Genomic DNA, 20,838 nt, shown 5'->3' with positions numbered 1-20,838 from the left:
TCATGTATAGTATAGTAAATAGTTTCCAACAGCAGTTTATTCACTAGATGTTTTTAAGTTTTAGAGAAATCCTTGTTAGACCTCAAAAATAAGAATATTCTTTTTCTAAAATTTCCACACATACAGTTTTTTTGTTAAGTATAAGATGCTTAAACTTGTCATTTGGGACAATGTTAGGAGAATATATATTTTCTCCCACCTCAAGCTATTTTACTATATTTTCCTTATTTTCTTTTTTTTTTGAGTTCATTTATTCTGAAAGAGAGAGGAGGACACATGTGAGCAGGGGAGGGGCAGAGAGAGAGAGGGAGAGATAGAATCCCTAGCAGGCTCCACACTGCCAGTGCAGAGCCTGACACAGGACTCTATCCCACGAACCGTGAGATGATGACCTGACCGAAAATCGAGAGTCAGACACCCAACCTATTGAGCCACCCAGGTACCCATATATTTTCCAAAAGATGTTTTCAACTTTTTAGAGAAGGAATTCATGTATAATGGTGTGGATTTTTAAGTATACTTTTGTGTACAAATACGGAGACACCAGACATGGAAAACAAAAAGGGAACAAAACACACTCATCAGCAAGGATCTATGAACATTAATTATAATGTTTGATAATATGAGAGTAGCACTTGGCTTTTTGAACTTAGTTTTAAATACTGTCATAGACAAGTACTAGCCAAGAGTTAGAACTATAATTGTCTTTCCCCTTTTTTTCTCCAGATTTCTGGGGGGAAAAAAGATGTCCTGTGTTACTATCAATTCATTTATATAGCTGAAAACTCCTGATAACTATTGTCTATTTTCACTTAGCATGGACATTTATCAGGAAGCTACATGACATCAAAGAAGAGTCAACATAACAAAAAATTTAGAAGTAAAGAATATGATGAGTACAGTACCTACAGTGATGACAACTTTGGTACCTACAATCAGGAGACAGAGGAAGATTTTGCCAGTCAGCTGAAACAATACAGACAAGCTAAAGAAACCTCAACGACTGCTTTAGGATCATTTTCTAAAGAACCAGGGAAAAAACAAAGAATGAAAGTTCAGCAAGGTAAGTGTGAAATTGTCGGGCTGTGTTTTTTTTTGTTTTTTTTTTAATTTTTTTTTTTTCAACGTTTTTATTTTTTTTTTTTTGGGAGAGAGACAGAGCATGAACGGGGGAGGGGCAGAGAGAGAGGGAGACACAGAATCGGAAACAGGCTCCAGGCTCTGAGCCATCAGCCCAGAGCCCGACGTGGGGCTCAAACTCCCGGACCGCGAGATCGTGACCTGGCTGAAGTCGGAAGCTTAACTGACTGCGCCACCCGGGCGCCCCTCGGGCTGTGTTTTAATATGGGAACCTTATTACAGCAGGTAGCAATGGAGTAAAAAATTTCTTAGTCCCTTCTCAAGATCGGCTTATTCCTGTGGTTCCCGAATTCTTTTTTCTTTATTTTTAGATTTTGAGGACAAACATCTACAAATATTTTAATCTGCATAGTATTTTAATATTTGAGTTAGAAAGATACCCTAATATTTTAAAAGTATATAAAAATGTAAAACAATTTTCCCATTACTTTTTTTCCCTTTCCTTGTATAATACCGGTTTACTGAAAAAATAGCCTACCTTTTTCAATTGTTTCTGTTACTCTATGCATTGCTTTATATTTTAGACCTGTAAGGAGAGAATTCTAGGAAGCTATTCTTTTTTTTTTTTTTTCAACGTTTATTTATTTTTGGGACACAGAGAGACAGAGCATGAACGGGGGAGGGGCAGAGAGAAAGGGAGACACAGAATCGGAAACAGGCTCCAGGCTCTGAGCCATCAGCCCAGTGCCCGACGTGGGGCTCGAACTCACGGACCGCGAGATCGTGACCTGGCTGAAGTCGGATGCTCAACCGACTGCGCCACCCAGGCGCCCCGGAAGCTATTCTTTTATTAGACTTTAAAAGATGGTGATCATCTTTGCTGTGCAAATGTACTTAGGATTATGGATATTCTTCAAGATTGGAAATAAGAACATAAACTAAAGAAATTTCTGGAGTGATCATCAATTCATCTGCTGTATTGAGGCACATGGTGCCTGGAGAGAGCATGGCAAGTTGCCATATAAACTGTGGGTCACATAAGGGTCAAATCAACCTTAAGAACTGTCCACTCAATATCTGCTTCATGAAAACTGGAGTAAGATGAGGCTGAAGTCAAGCAGTGAGCACCCAAACCCTGTGTTACTATACTTTAATTATTGTTGAAAAAAGGAATTAGTTAAGAGTAAATGTGGTAGTTTTTATGACTTTATTTTTTCTTGATTTCCTAGCAAAATTCCTTTGAAAAATATGTATCCAGGCTTTGCTGACCTAAAAAGGAAAAGAATTTGCCTGTGCATATGCTATTGTAATTAGTGAGTTTGTTCCTGAAGTCTAGACATAGTGGTGTCAGGAATCATTCCACTTGGGGAATAAGGGAACATAGAGAGATTTCGCTCATCCATTCCCACCTGGGGTTTTCCCTTTCAAGTTCTTCCTGTTTGCTCTGTTAAAGAATTGAGTATTCTTTTATTTTTGACATTCATTTCCTCCCCCTGAAATATGAAAGTAATACATGGCCAAATGCAGAAAACCTTTTCTGTGTGTGGAAACAATAACCCAACAAAGATCAAAGATAAAACAAAAGCAATTTGAATCCCTACACCCCAAAACAGTGACTATTAGTATATTTGGTGTACATTCTTCCAGAATCTTTCTGACAGTTATTTTTAACAAAAAATTATGCATGCTGTTTAACTTGTTTTTTCCCTTAACTATGAAGTATATCTCATTCTTCCGCTAACAAGTAGCTTTTAATGTCTGCATTCTATTCAATTAAATAAATATACGATAATTTAACAATCTTAGGTTTGTGTAACAGTAACCACTTGAGATTTAAGTGGTACTTAACATTTAAGTTGCACCCAGGTTTTTTTTTTACTTCTGTGATTAACCATGCATATTTATACATGTCTCAGAAAACATCTTCACGAATACTTTTTAAGAATAAATTCTGAAACGCAGAATTGAGTCAAAAGATATAGCCACACATTTGAAGAATTTTAATCCACATACCAAGGTTGATTTACAAAAAGTTGATAGACCAATTTTTTAACAGCATGCCAGTGTGTGAAAATGCCAATTTCTCCAAATCCCTACCAACCCTATTCTTTGAAAAGGTGAAAATTGATGTTATTTAAAATTTTTAATTTCTTTGACTCTTTTTGATAAAAACATTTTTTTCATATATTTGTTTGCTGTTTTGTAGGTTTAAGATCACGTAATACGTAAGAAAATATATTACTTCTATGGGACTTTGGTAAAATGAGAAATACTCTGTATTCTATCTTAATATTTAATTTTGGTAATTTTAGATACTTTTAATACCAAGTTTTTAAAAAGTAAGACAAGTATAAATTTTACTTGGAAACATATGTGATATCTATTCAAAATTATCACTAGAAACTCAATTTGGTCAAGTTAATCGCTAATATCTTTAATGTCTTCCTTAGGGATGAATATAATGTTTAATTCTCTGAAAAACTGTTTTCTTATTCTAAGGAAAATTAAAAAGAACAAAACTAGATTTAACTTCTCTAGTCATATGTATTCTTGTGCCTTGCTTTCTTATTATCATTAACATCCCTTAAAAAGAAAAAAATGAAAAGCAATACCCAGAAAGTAAAATGGAAAAACTTAATTAATATTTTTCATTGAATCTAGAGAGAAAGAAAAAGAATGCACTGTATATTATATACTATTTAAAATATGCTGTTCCTTATAAGCTAATAGATTGACAGTTGTGTTGTTTTTCTGTAATATTTGAAGTACATTTTAACTCTTTTAGGTATTGAACAGAGGGTTAAAAGTTTTAATGTTGGTCGTGGACGTGGTTTGCCGAAGAAAATCAAACGCAAAGACCGTGGGGGAAGAACCAATAAAGGGCCTAATATTTTTTCAGGAATGGATGACTTTCAAGAGGTACTAGTTTTAACCTATTTGGCTGCAGAGAAATCACTGTGATTGTAATGCTACTTTCCTAGTAAATGAAAATTCTCTAGCTAAGATCAAATGAGTATAAACAGATTCTTAAAAAAATAATTAAATTGTTTTAATAGTCATGATACAAGTATAGAGATGCAAATTTAGGTCACCTTGAAATAAAATGGATGTGTTTGAAAGCACCTTAAAATAAAATTGGTATGTCAGAAAACAAAAATGTATGGTCTATTAGTTCTCTGCTGTATTTTCCTTTCCTAGGAGTCATTTTCCCCAGATGCAAATGGAACTAAAATGCTAATAGCTTAATATGTAGCAGGGCTGATAAGAAGGGACATACTGTAGTGGTAAATTAACTTAGTAAAACTGAAAGCATTGAAAGAGAGGAAAAAGAGATATAAATGGTTGGAAAGATGAATTTGTGTACCTTGTGTTTGGAAGATATTGAATAAATATGTGTTGAATTGAACTCTGAACATGTACATTTCAGCCTTTTGGCAACTCTGGATTAAAGTGGCCCAATTTCAGTATTCTGTCACTGTTCCAGTAAGATTGATTGAATTATACAGAGCAAGGGTAGATTATTAAAAGCTGCAACCTTGAGTGGGAACAAAGTGATAGCAATGTATTGTAATTTGAAAATGCTTGGTTTTCTGATGTCTGGGTTTAAAGATAATGGGCACAGATTTCTTAATATGTATTCGTTAGTACACTATTTAGGGAGATGTTAATAAGTATGAGCTAAAAAAAAAAGAAGTTCAGGCCCAGGTAAATTAGTGAAACCCAACACATACCATCTACCACTAATGTTCTCAGTTAACATTAATGTATTAAAGGCTCCTTGGGGCACCTGGGTGGCTCAGTCGGTAGAGCGTCCGACTTCGGCTCAGGTCATGATCTCATGGTCCATGGGTCCTAACCCCGCGTCAGGCTCTGTGCTGACAGCTCAGAGCCTGGAGCCTGCTTTGGATTCTGTGTCTCCCTCTCTCTCTGCCCCTCCCCCATTCATGCTCTGTCTCTCTGTCTCAAAAATGAATAAATGTTAAAAAAAAAATTTTTTTAATGTATTAAAGGCTCCTTGCAAGTTAGATATAAAAAATCCTGTTTTACTTTGTTCAATCCACTGTTTTCAAATTTTACTTAACCCTGAACTCACTCCTTCACCCCACCCACATTTATTAACATTCATTGAACCACTCACTGTTCCATGGAATAGCAGCTTTGGAAACAAGCTTGGAATTTCTGAGTAATTATAACCTGTCTATCCATCTTCCTAGACTCCCCTAGAATGTGCTGCCTTCCCTAGACTAAATTAATGTGAATACTTTCTAAAGTAAGTTTTCTCCTATAACCAATACCTACACGCTATACCTGCAAAAAAAAATTAGCTTCCAAGAAAGTGTGGCTTTGAACAAGTTACTACCTGTCTCTGAGTTTCAATTTGCTTAATCTGTAAAATGAAAGTATGGAATTAAATTAACTCTAAGGAGCCCTTCAAGCACTGACATATTATTTTTTTTATGTTTTTTGTTTTTCAGTGTTTGTTTATTTTTGAGAGAGAGACAGAGCGTGAGTGGGGAGGGGCAGAGAGAGGGGAGACACAGAATATGAAGTAGGCCCCAGGCTCTGCCCAAGCTGTGAGCACAGAGCCTGACCCAGGGCTTGAACTCACAAACCTTGAGATGACCTGAGCCATTGTTAGACGCTTAACTGACTGAGCCACCCAGGCACCCCAAGCACTGACATTTTGGTGTTTACTGATCTGGACTGCAACTAAAAGATTCTTTATCATGGTATAGAAAATCAGAATAAATTCTTTCTTTTACATTCATCAGATTTAGAATATTTTTCCTTTTGTTTATTAAGGTTAAAATGTTATCAACTGTTTCAGTTTATTGGCTGTCAAGAGAGATTTTTTCTTATTCCAGAAACAGCCAGGAGAGTGCCAGAGCCCAAGCATGTAGCTCATGTTTGGGAGTAGTCTAGGGGAGACCTATTCAGGATAGAGTGAACATGGTAAAGTGGCCAGTATAGATCCATCCTTTCCAAGGAGTGTAAGATCTTCCTAAAGCCAGATAAACTCACAGATACTTGTATGTTCACACAGTCTTGAAAACTCAAGGGTAGTCACAGAACAAGCAAATTTTTGATGGATTTGAAAGACTTATTTATTCTGTTACCCATAAAGCATCTAAATTTTTTTGTCTTTATAACAGCTGTTAAATTTTCTGTAAACATATATTATTTTACTGGTAGATCCTTTCATTTCCTCTTCTTTATATATTTAAAAAATATTTTATGCTTGTTTTCCTTATACCAGTGTAATACATCTTCTAGAGTAAATTTTAAAATAACCAAGTAGGTAGTTTAGTTTTCTCTCTCTCCCTCCATTTTTCCTTTCTCTTCCTCTTTTCTTGAATTGTGTTTTCTTAGAGGTAATGTGATACAGTGCAGAGAGTTCTATCTAACCTGCCTGCTCACTCACCATATGACCCTTGGCAAGTCACTAATTTCTCTAATCTTCAGTTTCTATACTTGTCTAGTGAGGGTGCCGAACTAGATGACTGATTCTTCCAGCTCTTACATTACAAGTGATCTTTAAGGGTAGAGGACATCATGTTGCTTCTGTAGATTCAGACGTAAAAGATCAGATCTTCTAGGCACTTTATTTTGTCCTAAAATTTTATTGTTAAAGTTAGATTTTCTGGAATATCATGATTATAATTAGATTTCTCACAGTTATGGATACTGAGATACTTTCTACTTTTTTACCAAACTAAAGAACAAAACGGAAAAAACCACTATCCTCTATTACAACAATGAGGCATATCACTAGAAAGTAACATAGAATGAGTTATTAATGAAATATAGGTGCAACTTGGTATGTTTTTCAGGGTGTTTGGGTGGGGTTTTTTTGGTGATTACCTAATTTTTTACTTTTTAATTTCAGAGTTATATTCTTCAAGCTGGCCCATTGATTTTGTGTAATGCATTCTCCTTGGCTTCCTGTTTTATTATAGCCACCATTCTTTGTAGAGAAGGCATATATGAGCTGGTCATTTATATCTACTTGTTCTAAGTGAACCTAGAAATAGAAAATGTTTGTGAGTCAAATCTACATAAATTTAAGACAGTTTAAATAGTTCTATCATAGTATATTATAAGCAATTTCATTGTGTTTCCCTGGGGCAATTTGATTATGCTTATATTTTTTAAAAGAACCTATAGGATTGTCTGTTTTCTTGGTATTTTTGTACTTTTTTCCCCCAAGAATTCCTACAGTAAAGCATATTTCAAATGCAAGTGCTGAGGATCAGATTTCAGTCTAGCCATCTCTTGCCTCGAGTGTTTGCTGGAAATTTCCTATTTCCAGTAGGTTGTGTTTTGTTCTCCATCTCCAGCAAACTGAGGGAAAGGGAAACAAATCAAATTATAAGAGCAAGTAGCTATTGAGCTCCTACTGTATGCCAAGCATGGTACATACCGGGGGTTTGAAAAATAGCGTTGTTTTATAGAGCTCATGAATCTTAAGTCCTTAGCATGGCTAAGCATCATACTCTTGTTAACAAATCAATCTTCTTGTACTCCTAGCGAAAGTTGAATAGGGAAAAAAAAAAAAAGTTGAATAGGGGTTAAAGGAGAACTAAGGAAACATGTAGGGCTGTGAGATTTTTTACAATACATTTCTTTCTGTTTTGTTTTGTTTTTAATTTAAAAGCTAAAGGAAATATATCCTTCCTCTTTTTCTTAAAGGAAGTACAAAAATAATTCAAAAAATTTCTAATTTTTTTAGGAGTACACCTAGAGACATACACTCTTAAATGTGGGGGTATATTCTTTTAGTCTTTTTTCGTTTTTATTCTTCAGTCTTTTTTTATTATAAAATTGGGATCGATTCTTCACTTAGTAAAGTATTATGTGCATTTTCTTTCTTTCTTTTTTTAAATGTCTATCAATTTTGAGAGAGAGAGCGAGAGTGCACAAGGGGCAGAGAAAGAGGGAGAGAATCCCAAGCAGGCTCCATGCTGCCAGTGCAGAGAGAATGCAGGGCTCTATCCCATGTACAACAATACCATGATGCAAGCTGACATTAAGAGTGGGACGCTTAACCAACTGAGCCACCCAGACACCCCTATGAACATTTCTTATGTCCCCATATTGTCTCTCCATCTCATTAGTTTTTAAAAAATTTTTTAATGTTTTTATTTATTTTTTGAGACAGAGAGATACAGAGCATGAGCAGGGGAGGGGCAGAGAGAGAGGGAGACACAGAATCTGAAGCAGGCTCCAGGCTCTGAGCTGTCAGCACAGAGCCTGACGTGAGGCTCGAACTCTCAGACTGTGAGACCATGACCTGAGCTGATGTCGGACACTTAACCAACTGAGCCACACAGGCGCCCCTCCATCTCATCACTTTTTAATGATTACATAGTAGTCTACCAGTGATAGGTATTTAACTGGTCTTCTTATCTGGGATGTATAGAGTATTTCTAGATTTTTGTTTGTTGTTTTATCATGTAAGTAATTCTGCAGTAGTTATTTTTGTGAATAAATATATGTGTGCCTCCCTGATGATTCCCTCAGAATACTCCTGAAAAGTACAAATTCTGTGTCTAACAATATGGATATTATAAGTCTTTTATAACATAGCTATCAAGAATAATATGAGAGTGCACACTTTATCATACCTTTGCCAACACTGAGTATTATTGTTAATTTTCAAGCTTTTTATCTTTAAAAAGTAGTTGTACATCCTCATTAAAATAGAAATAGGGTTATTTGAACCACTAGTAGCAATAAGCAGTGTATTAGAAACCTAACTCCAAATAATGATAGCATCTGAATGTCCAGTCTTGGCCACTTTAGGTTGTAATTATACTGCTTTCTCAATCCATTTGACTATCCATTTTAATACCTTTAATATTTCGTATGTTGTATTCAAATGAATTGTTTTTTTCTCACAGTATAATAAACCAGCGAAGAAATGGAAGGTTATGACTCAGGAATTCATTAATCAGCACACAGTGGAACACAAAGGAAAACAAATCTGTAAATACTTTCTGGAAGGGAGATGTATTAAGGTAAATTTATAGTGATATCTCATGAGTTATTTTAACTTCCAAAATAATCTTTAAAATTTAGTCTTTTGGGGGTGGTTAGGTTTTTCATTTCTCATATAGTTGTAATAAAGCTATTTCTTTGAAATGTATCTTGCATGGAAATACTGTACCACAGAGCTCATTTAATTATATTCTGGGACAGTAATATACTTTGTTAAATCAGGTTTTATTTAACAAACACATAATGCTGACTATGTGGCAAGTACTGTTCAAAGTGGATCACTAATATTAAACGTTTTAATCTTTACGGCAAACCTATGAAGTAGTTACTGTTATTCTCCCCACTTTATTTTTTTATTTTTTTTTTACTGTTTATTTATTTCTTTTGAGAGAGAGAGAGAGAGTAGGGGAGGGGCAGAGAGAGAGAGGGAGACAGAGAATCCCAAGCAGGTTCTGTGCTGTCAGCGCAGAGCCTGAAACAGGTTCAGTCTCACAAACCATGAGATCATGGCCTGAGCTGGAACCAAGAGTCTTAACTGACTGAGCCACCCAGGCACCTCATATTTTCCCCACTTTAAACATGGCCAAACCAGGAGATTAATTAAGTGACCACAGTAGCTCAGCTAGAAATGGTGAGTGCTGGTAGAGCCAGGCAGTAGCCTCTGAGGCCACGCTCACTGTGCTGCCTCTGTACATGGCCACATCCACTGTCTTGGGCAAGAATTCCAAGGGATTGTTTGAATTATTATTAGCTCTTTATTTAAAGACTGAAGATGTGTCCATAGTTCTACCATGAAATACCATAGAGAAAATTCAATGTTTCTCTTTTTCTCTCTTTTTTTTGTTTTTCTTTTTTGTGACAGGGAGATCAATGTAAATTTGATCATGATGCAGAGTTGGAGAAGAGAAAAGAGATCTGCAAATTTTATTTACAAGGATATTGTACCAAAGGAGAGAACTGCATTTATATGCATAATATCCTTTATTAAAAATATGTTAACCAAAATATTGAGGTTGTAAAACATTACTGAGGTTTTTATTTTATTTATTTATTTATTTATTTATTTATTTATTTATTTATTAACATTACTGAGGTTTTTAAAAATCCTAGGTACAACCTCTACAGGCTACTTTGGTTGTAAATTTAAAATAGCACATTACAGAAACCAAGTCTAGGTAGCCTTTGTGCTTCGAAAGGGCAAACTGAGGTATTCTTTAGGAAAATAAAATAACTTCCCTTTGGAAAAGAAAATCTGTGAACTAAAGGTACTTTATATTTAATATACTCAGCTTATAAGTATTTCAAGCAACTGTACTTCCTAAAGGAGTAGTTGGCAAACTGTTTATTCTATGACTTAATTATTTTACTTATGAATATAAGTATTAAATTATTATTGTTGAACATTATAAAACCGAAGTCTCATCAAATCTTATCACACAGTGACAAACACAGTACATTCTTCCCTATTTCTCTTTGGATATCTATACATTTAAATTGTAACTCCTGTCCCCACTCAAATTGGTATTTCATTATACATAATTCTTCTTTTAAAAAAATTTATATATATCTATATCTTTGTGTCTATCTATATCTAAATCTCATGAATCTTTCCATGTTAACTGCCCCCCATTAGTTGCTGGTTATTCATTACCATTTATAACTAATGGAGCCTTTCCTCCCTGATTTGAAACTCCATCTTCATCGTAGATGAAGTGTTTACATGTATGTTTTTGGTTTTGTTCTGGACTTTCTGTTGGGCTCCATGGATCTGTTTGCCCTAATGTCTGTGTTGCTTTGCTGTGATTATTTCTGTCTTGCCAGCAAACTGATATTTCACAGATCCTCACATTTATTTCTTCCACCTAAAATTTAAAATAGTCTTGTGTAGGTCAAAAAATAATATTAACAAATTAAGTAAAAAATCCCTTTTTATCATAGAGCTAAATATAAAAAATGAAACCATACAAATCAAATGATTTTTATGAATGGATTCCTCCATAATCCAGAAGAGTAGAAAACTTTCCCAAGTCTGACTTAAAATCCAGAAGCAATAAAAGATTGAAAATTTGCACAAAATTTTTTAAACTTGCATGACAAAAATATGACATATGTAGCCAAAGATAAATAATAAAATGAGAAAAATTATTTGCAACTTACATCACTTACAGAGAGATAACAGCCTTAATACATGAGTTTCTAAAAATTGAAAAGAAAAATGAGCAAGACATACAGATAATTCATAGAGAAATGCAGATGTTCCCAAAATGTTATAAAAAGACACTCCATCCTGTTCATAATATAATGTATGTCGAGATACCATTTGTAGCTTCCAGATTTGCAAAAATTAAAAGTGAGAGCAAGGTTTGTTAGCAAGGCTGTGAAAAAACAGATGACATTCCAACTTTGTGGTAAGAATGCAAAATTGTTCACGCCTATAGATGGGAGCTTGGCAGGCTCTGGCAAAATTACATGTGAATTCACCCTTTTCTAATTGGTCTGGGCAGTGATTACTGATGGCTGCTAAACTCATTAGGTGAAATGTTGGTGAGCAATTTTATAATTGGTAGATTGGGCTGACAGCACTGGGGCTGACTGCTTGGTCTTAACCTCACTAAAAAAAAGCCAACTATACGTTAAATGCCTCCTAATACTATGCAGTACGGAGTGTTTAAACACCATCTATTGACAAATAGTAAAATTAACAAATGATGCAAAAATCAAGGAGGACTTCTAGAGATCAATAAAGGAAATTTGAGAGGTCTATTAACTGGATGCAATTTATGGATCATGTTTGGATCCTGATGTGAATAAAGCAGTTATAAAAAGACATTTTTTGGAAACAGTCTGGAAAATTTGTGTATTGACAGTATCAGATGAAATTAATGCGTTAATTTTTTTAGATTGATGGTAAGGTTGTGATTGCTAAGAAAAATATTCCTTATCCATTTGAAATAAATTTGGAAACATTTTCTGATGTAATGTATTTGGAATGTGCTGTGTTTCATATACTCCAGTGTTTGTGGGGAGAGTCGAGAAGAGAGTATAGGAGTGATAAAGATCTCACAGAATTCCAAATGATGAAAATTGTTGAACCTACATGGCCAACAGGAGGGAGCTCATTTTCTCTCTACTTTGGTACATGTTTGATAATTTTCAAGTTGACTTTTTTTAATCCTAAGTAATCTCACTCTTCATGGATAACCATGCTAACAATATGGTGTGAAGCCTTTAAGATTTTTTTTCCATGCTGAGGTTTGTATGTATGACTGGATGTATATATGTATATATTTTTACACATAATTTTTTACAAAAACATTATCCAGCTATGGTTGTTAAGGTTGTATTTTTTTTAATTTAATATTTATACCTTTAGTTGATATGGATTATTTTTTAATGTGTGATGTGCAGTAAGGACCTTATTTTTTTTTCCAGATGGTTACACTTATTGTCTCATCTTCACTGATTTAAAATGGCATCTTGACCAGATCTACCTCTATACTACTATTACACATTGTGCTGTTTGATTTTTCCCCTCTATAATAGTATATTTGATATGTAGTAGGACAAATAATCCTCCTTTCTCTATCAAAATGTTATAATAAATTTGACTTACTCAAGAAAAGGAAATCTTTTTAAGATTTGGCATATTTCTTTAGAAACCAAACACCTTATTGAAATAAAAGCTTTCAGCCTATTCTTACATTTTCCCCATAGGGTTATGTTATCTGTAAATAATAATAATTACTTCTTTTATCACATTTAAGCTTCTTAATTTTCATTATATTGGCTACACTTCCAGCATGATGTTCAACAGTAGTGATTGTGACAGACATAATACATGTTTTAATGATAGTGCTTTTTTGCTTTGGCTTGTGGCTGTAGGTTTTTATTTGTTTGTTTTTGTTTTTAAGATTTTATTTTTAAGTGAATTCTAACACCTAATGTGGGGCTCAACAATAGAACCCTGAGATTGAGGTACCCATACTCCATCAACTGAGTCAGCCAGGCACCCCTTGTGACTATAGTTCTAAGATACATTTTTTTTATGTTTATTTATTTTTGAGAGAAAGAGAGAGACAGAGAGCAGGGGAGGGGCAGAGAGAGGAAGGCACAGAATCCAAAGCAGGCTCCAGGCTCTGAGCTGTCAGCACAGAGCCTGATGCAGGCTCAAACTCACAGACTGTGAGATCATGACTTGAGCCGAAGTCGGACACTTAACCAACTGAGGTGTCCCTAAGATTTTTTTTTTTTCAACGTTTATTTATTTTTTTTTGTGACAGAGGCAGAGCATGAACGGGGGAGGGGCAGAGAGAGAGGGAGACACAGAATCAGAAACAGGCTCCAGGCTCTGAGCCATCAGCCCAGAGCCTGACGCGGGGCTCGAACTCATGGACCGCGAGATCGTGACCTGGCTGAAGTCGGACGCTTAACCGACTGCGCCACCCAGGCCCCCCCCTAAGATTTTTTAAATCAAGTTAAGTAACTGTGTTCTTATTTTACTAAGAGGTTTTTATTTTTATTTTAAGTCAAAAAAAGATTTTGAATTTTAGCAGTTGCCTTTTGTATCTGCTGAGATGATCATATGATTTCTCTCTCTTGATTTTGTCAATGTAATGATTATAGTAATAAATATGCTAAAACCACTCAGGAATTCCCTGAACATAAACACAAATGGTATATTTTTTTAATAAACTTACGGATTTAATATTTTCTTTAGAAGTTTGAGGTTTGTCTCCAAAATCATGAGAATGATTTGCTTATAGTTTTCATGTTGGGATATTTGACTTTAACATGACATATCAAGTCCTTTTGTTTTCTTCATAGATATAAGCTCTTGCTACAAAATTTGTTTTATATAATATTTTTATTATGGAAAATTACAGGACTTACATAACTAGAATACTATAGTATTTGCTATAACAATTGTAAGTATTTTTTCTTTAAAAAATTCCTAGTTTAATATAGTAAGAAAGATTTAAAATTTTTGAATGTTTGCTGCCTAATTAAAATACTTAATCTTAAAATAAAAAATTAAGTAGTCTAATCTGACATGATTGTAGAAAATTTAGTATGATATGATTGACTCAGCACAGTTATGTTTTGTGGTTTAAAAATATTGGGGTTTGATTTTACTTGGTTTATTCCTTAATATTTTTATTTACATGAATTTCCATGTAAGTTCTATCACAGTGGAGCGAAATGTTACCAAGGAGACAATTGTAAATTTTCCCATGATGATCTGACTAAAGAAACAAAGAAACTTTTGGACAAAGTAAGTACTGTCTTTTGCACTTCAGTTATTTGTTAGGTCTCACCACAAATTCATTTGACTTGAATCATGTTTTACAAATTACATTTCATAAAACCCTCCTGAGAAATCAAGGGTTTGCTATTTTAGGTTTTAATCCATTAACGTAGTGTGTTAAGGGTCGCCTGGGTGGCTCATTCAGTTAAGTGTCCGACTTTGGCTCAGGTCATGATCTCACGGTCTGTGGTTTCAAGCCCCGCATTGGGCCCTGTGCTGACAACTCAGAGCCTGGAGCCTGCTTCGGATTCTGTGTCTCCCTCTCTCTCTGCCTTCTTCTGCTCATGCTCTGTCTGTGTCTCTGTCTCTCTCAAAAGTAAATATTAAAAAAAATTTTTTTTAATGTAGTGTGTTAGAAAAGCAGAAATATTGGGCTAGGAATTAAGAATCTTTTCTTACTCTTGTTCTGCCATTAAAAAGCTAATGTACTTTGAGAAATATCCTTTACCATTTTGAATCTCATTATCAAAAATGAGTTTTCTCTCTCTGATCCATTTTAACTTTAAAATGATAATTTTCTAATATCAAAACTAGTTTATTGAAGTGTTCACAGTTTTTAAATGTAAGGAAGAGGGGTGCCTGGGCGGCTCAGTCGGTTGAGCATCCACCTTTGGCTGGGGTCATGACCTCATGGTTTGTGAGTTCAATCCCCATGTTGGCTCTCTTGCTGTCAGCATAGAGCCTGTTTTGGATCCTCTGTCCTTCTCTCTCTGCCCCTCCCTCATTTCACTCGTCCCTGTCTTTCTTTCTCTCTCTCTGACTCTCTTTCAAAAATAAACATTGAAAAAATTTTAAATGTAAGGAAGAAAGCTTGTGTTGAAATAGTAATCTTTGCCAATTATTTTTAGGTGTTGAACACTGAAGAAGAAGCCACAAATGAAGATGAAAGAGAATTAGAAGAACTTAGAAAACGGGGCATAACTCCTCTTCCCAAACCACCTCCAGGAGTTGGGCTTCTGCCAACCCCACCAGAGCATTTTCCCTTTTCTGATCCTGAAGATGATTTTCAGACAGATCTCTCCGATGATTTCAAGAAAATCCCATCTCTTTTTGAAATAGTTGTGAAACCTACTGTGGATTTAGCACATAAGATTGGGAAGAAGTAAGTTAAAATTTTTTTTAGTGATATCATTTTTGCTCCTAAAAATTCTTATTAAGAAACTAACTTGTATTCCACGGTAATCATATAATTAAACTTAAGTAGAGATAGCAGATACCTGGCATTCACCCCAATTGCTACTTCCTACTTTCTCTTTGTCCCCACCCTCCACTGCATGCCATCCATGCTTTTCTCTATGGAATCCTTAACACAGCTTCAGAAACCTCTCCACACAGTAATCCATCCGGAAGGGCACTGCCAGGTAGATGAATTGATATTTCTCCCAATTTGTTAGGAGGCTGCATGGATACTGATAACACCTTCAGATAGTGGCATTAGCATGGCTTAAGAATATTTAGTTCTTTTAGAGAAATATTTCCTTGGGCTAGTAGAGGAAAATCTTTGGATAAGCTGGATCCAGATCTGCATTTTCTAACACCACCATTCCAGCCTTGCTACCCACACCGCAGGGTCTGTGCACCTGGGCCTATTGTTGATTGTTCTTTTAACCCTGAACACTCAGGGATCCCTAACAGTGAGATGTCAGCAAATGAGGAACAAAAACTCTATAAGAAACATCATAGTTAATGTGAACCATTAAAATTATTTCTATTAAGGTCAAGAAGAAGACAGGTATGTGCACTGTTGGCTAATACTGTAGATCAGATCCTCGTCAATGCAAAAAGAGAAAGATATAATAGATATAAAGATATAAAATGACCTGGAGAGACAGGCCATTATTTGGGCAGTTTTCCTCAGTAATCCTGAAGGAACCAACTGCCAAAACTATTAGAAATAATAGTTAAATTAGTAAGATATCCAGAAAGAAGAACAATAGTCAAAACCTAAAGGTCTTTTTATATGCCACCAGTAATCAATCAGAAATTGAAAAATTGTATGTTTATATAGTATAATTTTAATTTCATTATGTATTAAAAAAGATCTGTGTATGCCTAGACTAGGAGAGAACTAATAAAGAAAAATTTATCTTTGGGTGGTGGGATTAGAGGTGATTCTTACTTATTTTTGTACTTTTCTGTATTTTTCAAAATATCTCTGAGTAAGTTTTAGAACAGGTGATAGTGAGTGGCAGTTAAGACTGTGAGCTGAAAATGAAAGCAAGATGCATGTATTGGTGTTTTCACTTGGAGATAATATGGAATAAACTGCTTCTTAAAAACACGTTCTGATATAGAAAAGCACATTCAACCAATACTTACATAAAAATGTAACATTCTTACTTGCCTCTTTCTTTGAGCTAAGAAATATTCCTTCTGTCTACAGGCCACCAGCATTTTATAATAGTGCCTCACCACCAGGACCACAATTTCAGGAAGGCAGTCCACATCCTCAACATATCTATAGTTCTGGATCAAGTCCAGGTCCTGGACCCAATATGTCTCAGGGACATAATAGTCCTGTGATGCACCCAGGCTCCCCCGGACATCATCCGTGTGCAGCCGTGCCGCACAGCCCACCTTTGCCACCTGGTCCACCTGGAATTTTAGGTCCTCACAGTCAAGCTGGAGTACTTGTTCAACCAGATCCACCTTTGACACCACCAAGTATGAGTGGTGCTTACCATTGCCCAGGCTTTCCAGAACACATGATGAAAGTACCTAGAGAGAATCACTGTTCTCCAAGTTCGTCATACCTGCAAAGTACTGGTGAAATGCAGCTCAACACCAGTTACGAGTCCGTACAAAGCCCAGCCGAGTTTTATGATAATTACTATTCACAGCATGTTGTACGTAATTTCCAGACACCCAATAACTCTGGTGGTAAGTTTTCCTTTTGAAATAACTCATTTTTAATTTAAAATCTTTGGTGTTACCTATCTTTCATTAAAAACATAAGAATGTATGTTTTAAATAAAGCTAAGTAAAATGTAATGAAATTGAAACCATAAACATGTTTTTTTTTTTTTTAAGTTTATTTTGAGAGAGAGAGAGAGCATGCGTGAGAGCACAAATGAAGTTGGACAGAGAGAGAGGGAGAGAGAGAATCCCAAGCAGGTTCTGCCCCGTCAGGACAGAGCCCCACACTGGGCTGGATCTCATGAACTACAAGATCATGGCCTGAGCCGAAATCAGGTTGGCCACTTAACCAACTGAGCTACCCAGGTGCCCCCAAAACCATAAAATATGTTTTAAATTTAACCGAACATTGGTTGCACCAGAACTTTAGATAGTTTTAAAAAATATTTACAATCACATAATAATTTGGTAATCAAATGTAGTTAGTATTAGAGCTTCAATTTGTTATAACTCACTGTGGTGCCCTTTAGAGGAGTTCTGTGCTAAATTCGCATCTGTGTCTTTCTGTGTTATGTGTATAGATGGCATGTGGCATGTTGAATTTGCCCAGCATCAGCCTCCGGTTGTTCAAGATTCCCCAAACCGGGGTGGTGGATCTGACGGCAGCAGCAACACGACGGGCCACGGCCCCCTGCCTGCACCAGGTCTCCTTCCTGCAGTGCAGAGAGCTCTTTTTGTGAGACTTACTCAGAAATACCAAGAAGAAGATGAACCAAGCAGCACCCAACCTCAGAGGGCACCAAGCAAGGAAGAAGGTGTGTCAGGTGCTGTGATAGCATCTTAGTTTGGATTACTTGGTTCCTGAAACGGTCTTGAATAGGTTAAAACTTGGAAAAGGAGTTCCTCTAAACTATCTATTCTATTTCCAATTTACCTCGTAGCTCCTATCTGCTTGGAATTGATTGTGGTTTCCAGGGCCATACATGCTTTAGTAATTAATTGCAAAGGGTTTGATCTGAAGCTATAGTATGAGGCCTGGCTGAGCAGACTTGCTAATAAGTCCTGTGTTTGGAAGAAAGAAATAGAACAGAAACAGGACATCTTCCAGTTCAGGAAGTTTGACTTCTAGCCCAAGTTTAAAATAAATGACTCAGTTATTAGAGAAGTTTTTATGGGCACAGGCTGTGTATTTCAGGTTCTACTATATTATGAAGGAGTATTCTTTTTTTTTTTTTTCCAACGTTTATTTATTTTTGGGACAGAGAGAGACAGAGCATGAACGGGGGAGGGGCAGAGAGAGAGGGAGACACAGAATCGGAAACAGGGTCCAGGCTCCGAGCCATCAGCCCAGAGCCCGACACGGGGCTCGAACTCACGGACCGCGAGATCGTGACCTGGCTGAAGTCGGATGCTTAACCGACTGCGCCACCCAGGCGCCCCAAAGGAGTATTCTTTTTAATACAAAAGATTATGTGGAGGGGCGCCTGGGTGGCGCAGTCGGTTAAACGTCCGACTTCAGCTCAGGTCATGATCTCACGGTCCATGAGTTTGAGCCCCACGTCAGGCTCTGTGCTGACAGCTCAGAGCCTGGAGCCTGCTTCAGATTCTGTGTCTCTCTCTCTCTCTCTGCCCTTCCCCTGCTATGCTCTGTCTCTCTCTGTCTCAAAAAATAAATAAAAACATTATTTAAAAAAAAATTTTTTTAAAGATTATGTGGAGACACCAAGTTTACCCTAGTGGTTTTGATATTGATAAGTGTATAGCTATTAGTTAATTCAGTTAAGGAGAGAAAGCTTAAAGCATCAAATTTTTATGAATTACAAAATTGATGTGTTTGCCCACTCTGTGTGTGTGTGTGTGTGTGTGTGTGTGTGTGTGTGTGTGTGTGTGTGTGTATTTCCTTTTTCTTAACTGCACACCCACTGTGGGGCTCAAACACACGACTCAGACCAAGAGTCACACTCTCCACCAACTGAGCCAGCCTGGTGCCCATTTGCCCACTCTTAAATATAAAATTTATAAATAACCGTGTAGAACTAGATAACATTAGGTAGCTACAAGCTATTATATAAACATTGTTTGTTGCCTTTTCAAAGAAGGTAGCATTAACTTTTCATTTATTTAACATCATGGGGAAACGAGGGATTCCTAATAAGTTAATTTCCTGTACAATTTATGTTTGCTCCTTTAAGTGCTAAAACTTAATTTTAAGAAAAAACAATTTTCATTATTTTCTATAAAGTCTTACAAAGACTTGTATTTTCATAAATAAGAAAATTACAAATTTTCTAGATATAAAATTTTGTACTGTAATATTATATAATTGGTGATGTTTTATGAGAGTTTTTTCTCTGTGTCCAGAAAAATTCTTGAACAGCTAGGTTTTTTGTGTTTGTGTTCATTTTTATAAATTTTAATGCCCTTATAAGTTTATCTGTCCTTTGATAAAAAGCTGATAACTGTCATTTCCTATCTAATATCTCCTTTCCATTGGGCTATCTCTACTGGTTTGCTTTCCTTCTGTCATATACTCATTCTCATTCCAAAAAGGATTTAAGATTGCTTATAGATATGAAAGTCAAAATAAAATAGCATTTTCCTTATATGGATCAGATTTGGATCATCTTACCTATTTGGATCAAATAACAAATTCTGTGAGGAGTGAAATTCCTATACAGAAGTATTTAAAATAATGGCAATAGGTAAAAGCTTTAGGCTTCCTGAGGTCACTGAGAAGAAGAAAAGAGATCTAGTGCGTAGAAGTAGCCTGTTGTTGTTGTTGTTGTTGTTGTTGTTGTTGTTTTGAAAGCTAGCTCACTTTTTTTTTCTATTGAGAAGAGAGCGCAAGCAGGGGAGGGCCCAAGGGAGAGGGAGGGAGAGAATCTTAAGCAGGCTCCACCATCAGTTCAGGGCCCAACATGGGGCTCAATCTCATGACCATTAGATCATGACCTGAGCCAAAATCCAGAGCAGGAAGCTTAACTGACTCAGCCACCGAGACGCCCCTAAAAGTAGTTTTCTTCAGACACTGAGATATGAGTAAAACTTTTTTCAGTTGTGTTGGGACACCTGGCTGGCTGAGTCGGTGGAGCATGCGACTCTTGATCTTGGGGTTGTTAAGTTTGAGCCCCACATTGGGCAGGGGGATTACTTAAAAATAAAATCTTTAAAAAAAAAAAACTTTTTTCCATTGTGACATAATCTATACAATTTTTGAAATTTAAGACTTTTCTTATGTTTATTTATTTTGAAAGGGAAAGAGAGAGAGCAGGGGAGGGGTAGAGAGAGAGAGGAAGGAGAGAGAGAGAGAATTCCAAGCAGGTTCTGTGCTGTCAGTGCAGAGCCTGAGCGGGGCTCGAGTTCACCAACTGTGAGACCATGTTCTGAGCTGAAATCAAGAGTTGGTCACTCAACCGACTGAGCCACCCGCATGCCCCAGTCTGTACAATTTTAAACCACACTTTTCAGCCTAAATTTCAGTACTTGTTTTGCAAGCTCTGTTCAAACTAAATGTGTAACACTGAAGTTCCATGTAATAGAAACACATTAATGAAATGAAATGAGGTAAAATGAGAATATTTACAACATTCTATTCATCC

The 20,838-nt window shown here is 36.0% G+C and overlaps 1 protein-coding gene across 3 annotated transcripts in view; it reads left to right on the top strand.

Moving 5' to 3' along the window:
- The window catches only part of ZC3H6 (zinc finger CCCH-type containing 6), a 71,778-nt gene that overhangs the window by 47,601 nt on the left and 3,339 nt on the right, over positions 1–20,838 (top strand). For 2 of the 3 annotated variants that reach the window (XM_045446864.1, XM_045446866.1), the window contains 8 exons: positions 817–1,063; positions 3,866–3,999; positions 8,982–9,098; positions 9,941–10,052; positions 14,241–14,350; positions 15,232–15,485; positions 16,767–17,263; positions 17,821–18,063. In XM_045446864.1, the coding sequence (XP_045302820.1) occupies positions 817–1,063; positions 3,866–3,999; positions 8,982–9,098; positions 9,941–10,052; positions 14,241–14,350; positions 15,232–15,485; positions 16,767–17,263; positions 17,821–18,063 (1,714 nt within the window). The remainder of the gene's footprint in view (positions 1–816; positions 1,064–3,865; positions 4,000–8,981; positions 9,099–9,940; positions 10,053–14,240; positions 14,351–15,231; positions 15,486–16,766; positions 17,264–17,820; positions 18,064–20,838) is intronic. The other variant, XM_045446865.1, reaches the window with a different exon arrangement.

Source organism: Leopardus geoffroyi, chromosome A3 (assembly GCF_018350155.1).
Source record: "Leopardus geoffroyi isolate Oge1 chromosome A3, O.geoffroyi_Oge1_pat1.0, whole genome shotgun sequence".
NCBI classification, from domain to species: domain Eukaryota; kingdom Metazoa; phylum Chordata; class Mammalia; order Carnivora; family Felidae; genus Leopardus; species Leopardus geoffroyi.
Note: the sequence above shows the minus strand (reverse complement) of the source record. Positions and strands in the feature narration are given on the sequence as shown.